This window comes from Arvicanthis niloticus, chromosome 2, assembly GCF_011762505.2.
Source record: "Arvicanthis niloticus isolate mArvNil1 chromosome 2, mArvNil1.pat.X, whole genome shotgun sequence".
NCBI lineage: Eukaryota > Metazoa > Chordata > Mammalia > Rodentia > Muridae > Arvicanthis > Arvicanthis niloticus.
In genome coordinates, this window is record NC_047659.1 from 89,491,286 (window position 1) to 89,504,610 (window position 13,325).

General features: G+C 41.5%; 1 protein-coding gene across 5 annotated transcripts in view; it reads right to left on the minus strand.

Annotated features, from left to right (window-relative positions):
* Fsip1 (fibrous sheath interacting protein 1) overlaps positions 1–13,325 on the minus strand; it is a 139,888-nt gene that overhangs the window by 93,608 nt on the left and 32,955 nt on the right. For all 5 annotated transcript variants that reach the window (XM_034495497.2, XM_076929473.1, XM_076929474.1 and 2 more), the window contains one exon: positions 12,172–12,306. In XM_034495497.2, coding sequence (XP_034351388.1) covers positions 12,172–12,306 — 135 coding nt within the window. The remainder of the gene's footprint in view (positions 1–12,171; positions 12,307–13,325) is intronic.

The following is a 13,325-nucleotide window of genomic DNA, read 5'->3' on the forward strand; positions in this document are numbered from 1 at the left end:
CAGCATCCCCAGAAGCAGATGCTGGTTGGTCAAGAGTTAACACCTTTCTGAAATACTTCATGCATCCCATGACCTGGGATTAATAACGGTCATGTTAGCAGGCAGCACCCGAAGAAGTGCTGTCGAAACACTCTGGCTTCGGGAGGCAAACCCAGACCTAACTCACAGGGAGCCCAGCCTGATAAGGTGAAGGACTGCCTGCTGCGTTCCCCCACATTCATCTTCTCTCATCTCTCCCAGCTAAAGGAAGGGAAAGATCTGTGACAGCACAATGGTAACAATGTTGACAAATGCCCAGCCTGTAAGACAGACACTGTGAATAAATCTTTAAAGGTACATTCATCTTACCTCTTCCTATACCTAACAGTTAAATTAGGAGCATTTCTTTCTTTTCCAAGACTACACACGCGGTTTTAGTAACTGCCAGAATTTAATTTTCATCCTTACCCATCTGTCTTAAAGATCTAATCTAACAGCCCAGTTCAGACTCGCTTTGAAAAAATATGGTTAAACACTGCCACAGGATGTTTTCTCCATGTCAGAACCTTCTAGAAATTTACTTGAACCAGGCTAGTTCAGACCAGGACATGCTGTGTGGCTCACGGGCTACATTTCAGAGACAGTGCAAAATCAACATAAGATATTTGCACATTTGAGGCGTGTTGGGCTAAATATAATCACAGGTCTTTCTTTTTACCTTCTTATTAGATCTCGAATGATGCGTTTGATTGCATTTGTGGGGGATGGTAGTGGCCTGGGACGTTACTTTGCCATGGCAGTGTTCGTAGTACTGTTCCTCACACTCTACAGGCTTGCCACAGTCCCTAGGTGACGATCTTCCTTAGTTATATTTGAGGATCTACAAAATCTGTCCGCAGCTACCTATTTTCTACTCTCTGTTGGCCGAAGTTCTGGCTGTACTTAGTTTGTGCTCCATGGTCTTTTATGGCACACATGCTTGAGTGGTGGAGAGCAGTTACAGCCTGCTACCGAGGTTGGAATGTGTGCTTCCCACTTGGGGTTCAATCTCCGTTATCACAGGGCAAGCACACTGAAGTACCTTGACAGTTCCCTCTGTACCCAGCAGGAAATGCTTACCATTTTGCCCCCACACAGAGGTGCACTCTAGATCATGGATTCCAGAAAAGAAACCCAGCAAGCCAACGTTGGCTTATTCTATTTGAGGAAATCAGCCGAAGGTAAAGAGAGGTGAGGCAGAGGCTTCTGACAAACTCACTGCCTCAACCTTGTCCACATCCTTCATTTCCTGTGGTTTCAGAATGTTTCCAAAGGGTCCAGGCAATGTCCTCAGATGCCAACCATGAATAAAAGGGAAGGACAGACATGGCCCAACTTGGTTGGGCCTCTCCTGACAGCTTCAATAGAAGAATGAGTTAGGAGCTTTTCCCAGGAAAGTGGCTGCCTCTGGCTTTCGGCAGCAAAAGGGAAGAGTGAATGGTTAGGGTGGGAGGTTTCAGGTGTCTACTGTAACTGTATATTTACCATGTTTGCAAGTCTCTAAGAGGGAGAGGAGTGAGTGTCTAGAGAGAAAGAAATTATAGGCGAATTCAGCAAAGTCCACACACAGCATTAGTGTTGGACAGAGCAAGGAGAAGGGAAGCTTTGAGGTCATAATATCTGGTATGAATGCTCCGCTTCACAGAACAACTGTGTGTTAAACTTGTCCTTCAGGACACTTTCCACATGTATCTTTGTTGATAATAAAAATGGTAAACCTGTCAAATAATAATTTGCTGAACGTTCAGCTCAGATCTTATAAACAAGTGATCTGAAAACTTCACTGGCCATTCACAGCTTCCTATTCAATATGGCTCTGTTGTACTAACACAGCTTTATTTCCCTTTAGTCACTTCTATCTAAGTGGACAAACATAGCCCAAATATTAGAGTTTTGTTCCAAGGCATTTGCAAAATTCTAAGCTCATGCAACTGATCACCCTAACATCAAATCTACTCCAACTGATCTGAAGTGCTGTTGCAGTATGAACATTGTTTGCCTTCTTTCTGATCACTACCCCAGAGGCCTTTTATTTTAAAAGACACTGAAATGTGGCTTTCTGTGGGGAGCCGACAGAAGGTGGCTATCATCCGTGCAGCCATCTTGAGCCATATACCCTGACAAGAGACTTGATTACAATAGCCTAAAACAGCTGAGCACACTCTGATAACATCTTGTTTTAGATACCCAGGATTTTCCCTTGGGTGTGTGAGACTTAAAGGTCTGTGACTTAAGGGCGTGACTTAGAGATCAGATTTAGAGACAAGATCTAAGGGCGTGACTTAAGGGTGTGACTTAGAGGTATGGTTTAGAAGTGAGACATACAAAAGGTGAGAGGCAGGCAGAAGAAATGAGTAGGAATTAGGCATTGAGGAAGAAGACACTTGGAATAGAGAACTCAGAAGAAATAATGATTATTAGGTATTAGGCACTTGGAGGAAGAACTTGGAATTAGACATTAGGCACTTAGCACTTGGAAGAAGTAACTTGGAACTTGGAGGCACTAGGGACTAGGAACTAGGGACTAGGACTAGGGATTAAGAACTAGGAACTAGGAGCTTGGAGAGAAGAAGAGAGACTGAAGAAAAAACATGATTGAATCACATTCTGTCTGGTCTCCATTCTTAGAGTCCATCCTCCCTCTCTCTTGCTGAGCCCAGACCCACGGACCTGAGCAGCTTGGGGCAGTGAGGCTCTAACAGTTTAGCCCCCAAGGCTTTTGGCAGTGCCGGTTCCAACATTGATAGAGCGGTCCGAGACACTCTGGCCCCCAAGCGTGGGGCAGCTCGGGCCGCAACAGCTTTCTGGACCTCACAAGTGTGGAGACCCAGTCTTGGCAGGTAGAAAGTGGGTGCGCTCCCTGCCTGCCAACCATGTGCTCTCTGCTTGAGACTTATATCCAGACAAGCCTGTTCACAGTCTTCATCTAGCAAACTCTGGTTTCTAAAATATCATTAATCTCTGCGTCACTGGTGGAGAGTCCAAACTGCACAGTTAATCCACACATGCCACTGATGATCTGTTCCCTGACATGGCCCAAGTTTTCCACAGCTGACCCTTCCCAACCATATTGTCTTTCTTCCTCCTGTTCTCTCTCATCTGAGGCAAATGAAGCCCTACGTATTCCTCAAGGTTCTGCGAGTGCTTCAGTTTCCATACAGCCTTCCAGGCCTCTCGGCTGTGATTATTCTCCATTTTGATACTCCCTTTGGGACACATTAAGTGCTTTCTTTGCCATGTCTCTTACTGTTTTCTTTTATCCTTTACAACTGCAGACTTGGTGACTAGTCCCATCCTTTCCCACAGGATCGAAAGTCTGAGTCAATATCTCACTTCTCATTTTGAGCTTCACACATAGTAAATACACAGAAATCAGATTGCATCTAATTAACTGTGAACTGTTTCCTATTGTGGAACAAGTAAAAGTAACAAAACTTATCATGACACAGTCACAGCTCATTGTCTCCATTTGGAAGCTCTGACAAATACCTGAAGGGCTACCTTTTGCTTTGGGCAGAAAAAAAAAAAAAAAAAAAGGCTGGTCACTAGGCCATACAAAGCATTACTAATCCCCTATGCAGCCCACGGGTCCCCACACAAACCCAGCAACAGAATTCAGGAAGACAGAAATGCTTCTGCATCTAGGGATGATGAAGAGATGTTCTAAACCAAAACGAGGAGCCAGAGGATTTGTGCCGTTTCCAGGCAACTTCATACTGTGAATGCAGCTTTAAGCAGGAAGGGTTCTTAGGATACAAGCTCTCACAATGGTTGGTGAGCAAAGCACTTGTAACCAGAGTTCTCTTTGGGAACCGAGGCTGTGCTATGAAATCTGCATTTGCTTATGATTCCAATAGGAGCTTAGCTTTTGCCCAGAATTATCTGGTAACTGACAGGCCCTCATGCTGAAACTAGACACAAGTTTTGGTTTCTACTGTGTTAAACTACATAAAATTGCCAATATCCATCCCTTTTACCTAGGAAAAGAGCAATTATATATTACACGTTATTCAAAATTATTCTTTAAACTCTGGTATTTCATATTTTTATTTGTAACAAAAAAAATAACTAATCCTTGGAAACAATAAGAAGTACGTTGTAAACTTAAAATTTTAAAGACAAGAGAAAGGGACAGATATTTCAGAAACTCATATTTTATAAATAATTAATATCTGAGATCAACAAATAAAAGTCACCAATAAGCAAATGAACATCCCAATTTGAAAAGGGAAGGATATCTGAACACACAACTCACTAAATACCACAGGTATATGTTAAAGACACATATAAATAGGGGCTCAACCTCACTTATCTTTGGGAACTATAAATTAATTTTTATACCTACTAGAATGGCCACAATTCTAAACAGTGACCACAACAGAGTCTGACAAAGATGGGAAATAGGAACTCTCATTCTTGACTGATGGAAATGAAACAGCTGTTGTGGAAGACGGCTTGGCAAATTCATACAAAGTTGCTGGATGCTTTCCATAAGATTTATCAAGTGTTTTCCTAGATACACAGCCAAGTTAACTGAAAACACATCCACAAAGAAACCTACAGATTTAAAACTGCTAAAATATGGACACAATCAAAACATACTTCAGCAGGTTGATGAAAGACACGAATGACGTGATCTGATGATTCATGAAAGAGCAAGGGAGACTCCTCATCAGATAAGAATGAGAGGCCTAGGTGAGTGCAGGTTCTGCTCGGTGCATCCTAGAAAGGGCAGAATGAGACAGTGCCAAGATCAGAACTGCCTAACACTCCTGGGAGGGGAGGAGGAGTGAGTAAATGGAAAACTGAGATATCAGGCATGAAAGCATTATCCTGAGCAAGTGGTAATAGTATACATACATATCATGTGCACACCTGTTGTCTGCAAGTTCTGGAAAGCTGCAGAACAATGATTCTCTGACTGGTTTGAAAATACAGAAGGTGGTCTCTCAAGAATGTCACAATGCTTTAGAAAAGCCACAGAAACAGGAGGGTGACCAGTGTGGCACCAGGCCCCTCTGTAAAAGATCAAAGTCCACCCCAAGAATGTCCTTTCTCATCACACTGTGTTTGGGTAAGCACTGCTGGACACCACTTCAATTCTTTTGCCACAGTCCACAGCCCCTTTTATTTCCTTAAACATATTAACTGGAGCAGCGGTACCTTCTGAAACAGGACCCTCCAAACTTCGTGGTCTGCGTGGCTGTGTCTTTCTCTGCTAACTCTTGCTCAGTGTCTATCATTCCCTTAGACCTCAGCAGGGAAGGGAAACAGGGAGGTCTTTATTGTGGACTAGTGTTCTTCAGCTTCACCTGTGAGAATTAGTTAACATCTGGACTTGAACTTCACTCTTCAGGGGCATTTCCCTTTTCTTTAACCAGGAGCTAGAAGCTCCCCCAACATAAGACCTAGAACTATGAGCAGTGTGGATGCAAACTCAAAACCAAGATTCTACTTAGAAATTCTCAGGAAAAAATTTTCTATACAGCAATCCACCCGCATCCAAAACAGAGAAGTAGATGCCCCCACAAGCCCCAATTCCCTCTCCAGACCAGGCTTTTTCCTGGGTTTTCCTACTTTTTCCACTGATCTTTTGATATGGTGTATCAGCTCAGCACGGGAGCTCTGATCTGGCCTACACCCTGCATTGGGCTTCACTTTCTGAAACCCCCACACACATCCTGTGAAAGCCCATACCACAGGCCTTCAGAAATCAGGGTAAAACAGAGTGCTGCTCCCTGAGTTTATCTTGTCTTACCAGTTCTTCCCACCCAGGAACTCCATGACCTTTCTGTCATCTCAGCCATGCTCTAACACCCATGTGAGACTGGAGAGATAGCTCAGTGGTCAGGAGCATTGACTGCTTCTCGAGAGGACCCAGGTTTGATTCCCAGCACCCACATAACAACTTACAATCATTTGTAACTCGACTCTCAGGGGATCTCACACTCTTCCCTGGCCTCTGCAAGTACCTGGCACACACGTGGTGCCCAGACATACATGATGCAGGCAAAATACTCATACATATTAAATATTTCTAAAAAGCCATTACATTAGAACTGATGAAAAAATTCAGTGTGTTTGAAGGATACAAACACCATTATACAAACAGCAGCAATTTCACATGCTAATAATACAAACTCACTAAAAAATAAATCAAGAATCAGCCCCATTTACAACGTGTACCAGAAGCAACATTTAGAAATAAATTTAATCAAGAAAGTCAAAGTTTGCAAAATTACAGTTACAAAATTCTGGTGAAAAAATTATTCAAATCATAAAAAAATAAAAATGCGCCCTGTGTTTATGAATTAGAAGTACCAGTACATAGCTAATGTGGCCACTCTGCCCAAAGGGCCCTGAGATTCACTGAACTTCCTATCAAAACACTAATGGAATTCTGAACAGAAATAAAAGAAAAACCCTAAAATTCACACGAAGCTTACAGAGGCTCGGAATGGTCAAGGCAGCCCCACCCCAACCCTGCCAAATGCTGATGGCATCTTCTACAAAGCAACTGTAACCAAGACAGCAGTTACTAGCATAGACACCAACACAGGAATCAATGGAACAGAATACAAAAACCCAAAACTAATCCTCATCCCATCAGCCAGGTGAGTCTTCTTTACATTAGACCAGGAGCCTACACCAGAGAGGAGATGAATGCTGAGAACAATGACGAACATGAACATGCAAAACAGTGAGACTAGGTTTCCTATCTCTCACCACACAAAAACTACCATCTCAAAATATATCAAGTATCTCACTGTTAACACCTAAAATCACTACTAGAAAACATAAGAGAAAAATGTCCATCCAACAAAGAGTTCATATCCAGGGAATATCCAAGACTAATTTTAATGTCTGAATGGACTTTTATCAAAAGAAGACATACAATTGGCCAGGAAGTGCTTGAGAAAATCCCCAGGTAAATGCTTACCAAGATCATGGTATCTCTTGCCCCGGTAAGAATGGCTATTACCAAAACCTCTGAAATAATAAATTCAGGTGCAGGAATAAAGTAAAATGAAATCCTTTATTCACTATTGTTGGAAGAAAACTAGTATGACAATTCTAGAAAACAGTACAGAAACAACTTTAAAAATACAAGTACCATATGATCCAGCCATCCTATGAAGAAGTTTATGCCCCAAAGCAATGACGCCATTATACCAAAGAGAAGCCTACAACTCTCCAAACTACTGCTGCACCTCTCATAATACCAACTCAAGAATCCACCAAGCTGTTCGTCAGTGAATAAACAGACCAGGAAAATGTAGTGTGTACACAGTGGAATGTTTCTCCATCTTAAAAAAATAAATGAAGTTCAGTCATTTGCAGCACCATGGACGGAACTGGAGGCCACTGTGTTAAGAGGAATAACCCAGGCACAGAAGGAAAATATGGCTTCACTCATTAGTGGAAACTAAAACATTGACCTGGAAAAAATGAGGTGCAATGAGAAATGATGGTCACTAGAGACTGAGAAGGGTGTGGAAGAAAGGAAACAGAAGGAAGTTAGGTAAAGGGGTATCCAAACAGACAGGAGAAATTCACTGTGATTTTCTCTAGCATGTAGGATAATTATTAGTTTCAATACATTATGATCTATTTCAAAATAATTAGAAGAAACCAAAGTCCCCAACAAGTAGACATATTGGCATTCCAGAAGCTGGGAGTGTTCCTTACCTTGATTAACAAAGCTACATATCCTGCCGGGGGCACGCCTTTAATCCCAGCACTCAGGAGGCAGAGGCAGGTGGATTTCTGAGTTCAAGGCTAGCCTGGTCTACAGAGTGAGTTCCAGGACAGCGAGGACTACACAGAGAAACCCTGTCTCGAAAAAAACAAAAACAAAACAAACACAAAGCTACATATCAAATTATTATGCTCTACCCTATAAAATTTTATGGTTATGTCTCAAAAATAGTGCAGTTTTAAATTACTCTTTTAAAAATACATCCTATGCAGCTTATATGGGTGTTTTTTAGTTTCTCCAGATATCTAATCTGTCATGCAAGTAAAACCAGAACTGTCTTACCCAGATTCTGTTGCCACAAAATCTGACTGCAAGGCTGTTGTTTGTCTCTAAACATGAAACCTTATCTGATTCATAATTCCAGGCAATACTTTCAGAGTATTCCTCTTTTTTCCAGCCTTCTCCCCTCCCCATGTAAACCAACATTTGCACCCCCTTGCCTCCTCAGGAGCCTCGGGTACCCCAGCTCATGTGAGCTGCTCTAATCACACCTTACACTGACATTCACAATTCTATAAGACCTTTGCCCTACAGACACACATCTTGTTTTATTATTAGTGTATCATTTTAAGTTGTCTTATTTTTAAAGCCAAGGCAAACATAAATTTAGATCAATATACAATACTGATCAAAAGTAAAAATTAAACATTTTTACTTTTATTTATTTTGTGTTTGTGTATATATATATGTGTGTGTAGGTGCTCGTGGACCATGGCCTACATGTGGAGATCACAGGACAACATGTGAATCCCAAAACTTGAACTCAGATCATCAGGCCTGGCTGCAGGCATCCCTACCCCTGGGCCATCTTGCCAGCCTTAAACAACTTTTTAAATAAAATTTTCAGGCAGAATTTTAGGGATGATATTTTTCATGTACTACATCTTCTCCCAAAAGAGTGGTATCAAAAATACAGTACTGGAGACCAACGGTATTACATCATACAAACAAAAGATACTGGGAACTGGAATTTAGTACACATGGAAAGAGCCATGTCCTGATACTGAAACCTAGAAGTCCAGATGTCCAAAGCCACAGCCTTGGTATCAACACAAAGAAATGACTGAATTCAGTGACCCTCCGAGTACAGTCAACTGGTCAGTGCCAGCCCTCAAACTCAAACTGTCAGCTACTAGTTTTCACAAAGGAATTGTGCCAGAATTAAATCAACCCTGCCAGTCAGCAAATATTCCTTAATAAAGCATAAGGTACCTAGATTTATATTTGGGGGAACGTTTCTTAGCCACCAGGAGCAAGCAGACTCCTGATAATTGTCACTGTGTGTCACTGTCCTAGTCAATCCTTTCTTTAGGCTATAAGTATCTTTAGACAGCAGCCATAAGAAAAGTAGTATCCACTCCCCAGAGACATGTTCCAGGAGCCCATTGGATGGGTAAAACCCCAGTTAGTACCAAACCCCATCTCCACCTTGTTTTCTCCTATATGTACATGTATACATTTAATTCATAAATTAGGCACACCCAGAGACTGGTAACAGTTGAGAATATGCTAATAAAAGTTATATGCATGTGGTCTAGGGAGGTGAAGTATCTGCCATGCAAGCTTGAAGACCTAAGCTCGCTTCCCAGAACCAACATAAAAAAGCCAAGCATGGTGGCACAGTCCACACAACATGGTCACAAATCTCACACAAAAAATACAGCAGACCCACACAGAAGTAGCTAGTGGCTGTATTGATTGAGAAGTTCACAGACTAAGGCACAAGAAGAACTGAGGGTTGGTCCAAGTCTACTGTTAACTACTTGTGAGCTTTGGAAAGATGTTTTATCTATCTGTTCAGTACTGTGGTCTCTGTTCTACAGAACTGGCCCATGTGACAAACTTCCATACTGTACAACTGATCTCCCAGTGATTAACAACTGGAGGTACGACCTCTAACCCATCCTCTGTGCAAACAAACTCCACTGGTCTTTGTACCAGGCTCCATATATTCTTAGAGCAGGTAAAATGATAAGCACGTGTCAAACTAAGAGAAAGAACACAAGGATTGACATTCCTTTGTGAACCACATTCTTATCCTCAATGCTCAGCAACGGAGCTTAGAGAGCTCACTAGGCTGATGCAATAACACAGTTCAGCAAACAAGGCTGAACTGTGGTTTCCAGGAAACAGAAACAGGAAGGAATGTGCAAAGATGTAGTAGCAATGTCAAAAGATGAAAATGATGAAAAGACTCAGAGGAGACAATAAAGACCTGAGACCTGTGGTAGATGCTTTGGGAATGACTGGAACCATGAAGAGCCTTTCCCAACAATGCCCAAAAGCCACTGTCCACTGTGCTGGTAATGGGCTTGCTGAAGCAAAGCCAGAACAAACGCTGATTCTTTTGAAAATCCAAAAACTAAAACTGAAAGCAGCGAAAGATGGAATTATCACACTACTTCTTTAAAGGTGTTTTACCTCAGTCTAGAACTTAAAGATGTTCTTTAAAAACATTCTAAATAACAAAATGGAACACTCAATACCTTAGGAAGATTAGATAAGCATAAGTTTGTGTTACTGCTTGAATTATCAAGAAGTTCATCATTACATCATGGATTATAATATCTCTAAATGACAAATAAATTATAGGCTGTCCTTAATTATGACTCTTTTTCCTTTAGAAAAAAATGGGAAAGTCGCTGTTGTATTTATTATTCTATTTAAAACTATTTAGAAAATTACTAATATGTTCAAATGTTACTCTCCCCAACCCATACCATCCTAACTGACACACAGTCAGGTCACAGTGCTGGTATCCCTGCTGCTCAATCAGGCGTGTGAATGTGAGTCTGAGGTACTAGAGTACCTCACAGCTGTGAGAATGAGGTACCACATTCTCACAGTTGTCTCTAAATGCTAAATGATCGCTGATCAGGCAGGAGACAATAAACAGCAAGAATATTTATAGGCATCAATGTTTTTTGCAAGTACAAAACCTGTGTATCTTTTAAAGTTGGGGAGAACAGAAAAATGCAAAACATAATATAAAATTCACCTGTAGCAAGTCATAAAAAGTGTATTTCCTTTCTTCACCTATCACCTCAAATGACCTAGAGTATCTATATTGGGAAAGCCAGGGAGAGGAACTCCACAGGAAGCCACCATCCAGAGTGGGTACAGACCTAATAGTGGAGCTGCTTCAAGCTCACCCTAACTCCTGCCCATAACCTCCCACTCAAGCCCTGTAAGCCTAATGAAGTCATTGGCTGCCACAGGGTGAACTTTGATACCTTGGGAATGAGGGGTGGACATTGTTCACATCTCTCATTGGGAAAATTCTCACAATATACTAACATCACAAAGTTGAGATTCCTTGAAGCCCAGGCAGTTTGGAACATAGCCACAGTGCCCACAACAGACGCTTACCTCTAGGAAGTAATATAAAGCAAGAATGGCAGTAGGAGTGAGGGAGTGTTGCTTAGAAGACTAGGTGGGAAGAGAGGCTTGTAGAACACCAAAAATAATAGTGATCAACTTTCTGAGGGAGGAAAAAAAGAGCGAGATGTCCCAGGGACTGACTGCCATTTGTATGGAAAATGATAAAGAGACTGCCCATGGTGGATGCTTTCTATAGTTGTTTTATCTAGCTGTGACTTCTAGGTATCAAACTCAGGTCATGAGGTTAAGCAGAAGTGATCTTGAAAGTATATTCCATTGAAGGTTGAGAATAAGAAAATGATGCAGAGTAAGTAGTTCCCAAAAGCCATCCTCCAGAGGTGGTACAGCTGCTCTCTGCTTCCTTATATCAGGCACAACATGACTAGCTGTCTCTGGCTCCTACTGCCATTGCTAGTGGCTAAAAGCCACTATCACCACCGTACCTTCCCTGCCATGATGGACTGCACCCTCAAACTATGAACCAAAAGAACCCCTCCTTCCTTAAAAATTCAAGGCCAGCCTGGGCTATATAGTAAGACTCTAACTCAAGATTAAAAAGTAAAAATAATCTGTCATCAATAATTATATAGCTTATTACAAACAATAAAAATAATAGGCTTAAAATATTTATACAATATAAAAATTAACAATGTATTTATTGTAAACAAAAGGTAGAAATATTTAAGTGTTAAAGTTAAACTTTCTAAAGTTCATAAAACTGTTTCACAATAAGAGAACGTGTGTCACTGTTAGACACAGACCCTTAAGTTCATGCATGAATCATTACTCTAAGTTCAGATAGTAGTTTCCAGGATATATTATGTGAATTACTATATCATAATATCTTAAGTCCTATGACTCATATTTTTAGCTCTTATTTAAACTCTGGCTGGCAACTTCTCATGCCCAGTTAGACACATAAAAACAATCTAACTCAACGTGCTGTTGTTGATGTTGTTGTTGTTTAGTGTAATGAGTGGAAGTGATTAGGCTTTAGATGAGAAAGACCGCACCTGTTCATTGATCTCTTTCAGCTTTCCATCGATGGCTTTCAGCCGAGACTTCTGATCCCTTTGCTCTTTGCTGTCCCGGAGTATCTTTTCTCCTGGAGTTGGTTCCGTATTTCTTTCTTCATTGGGGTCATGTTCCTAATTTAAAGGGAAGAGAATTCACTTATAGTGGGTTAGGGCACAGCTGCCACAGACCTTCTGATGTGACTGAGACTTGAGGGTCAACCGTGATGCTCAAACAACAGCCCTTCAACCCATGTTTGCAATTCTTTTTCAATTTTCCTATTTGAGGAATTAAAATCCCAAATACACATAAAGCAAATGGGGTGATAAATTCAGTGTCTAATATCATCTGAAAAGCAGGAAAGTATAGTAGAAAGGACCAGGCTAGATAGAAGCCTGTGCCCTGCTCTCTGCTCAGTAGATAAACTGCGGTTACTCTGGGCTTCAGGTTTCTCACAATACGTTTTATTTTTCATTTCTGCTTTTCTCCTATTCTTTGCAAACTTCACACAAGTATTCAATGAAATACAATCATATCCATTCCCCATTACCCCTCCCACACCCCCAGGATCTTCCCCAACACGCCCATCTCCCAAACTCATGTCCTCCCCTCTGGAGTCTGTTTAGTGCTCCCCATGTATACAGCTGTGGGGCCACCCACTGAAGCATGAGCAATCTACCAGTAGCCACACCTCCAAAGAGAAATGGTTCTGTCTCCCCCAGGTAACCTCAGCTGCTGTTGTTACATCGTTACATGTATATTTTAGAACTGTCTGTCTATGGCATTAGAGGCAGGTATATGATAACCGGGACAAACTGGACTTGGCAACACCAGAAGCTTTGACTCTTGGTTCCACCTGGCTCCTGACTAAGATGACATTACCAAATTGAGTAATCTTCTCAGAGCCCCTATCTTGTCATCTGTGAAAGGAAAATGAGACCTGGCCAAGGCCATCATAGTGCCCAGCAGACATGTAGCAAATCTCAGTACCCACCAAGCTGGACATGTCCTTTGAACACAGGAAGCACAGGGCTGCTGATCACATTATTCTTAACAGAAACATGGTTGCTTAAAATTAATAGCATTTCTAGGTGGCTAGACATGGGCGCTTCTTGATTCTGTATATAAACTAAATGTCCTGTCTTCTCTCCCA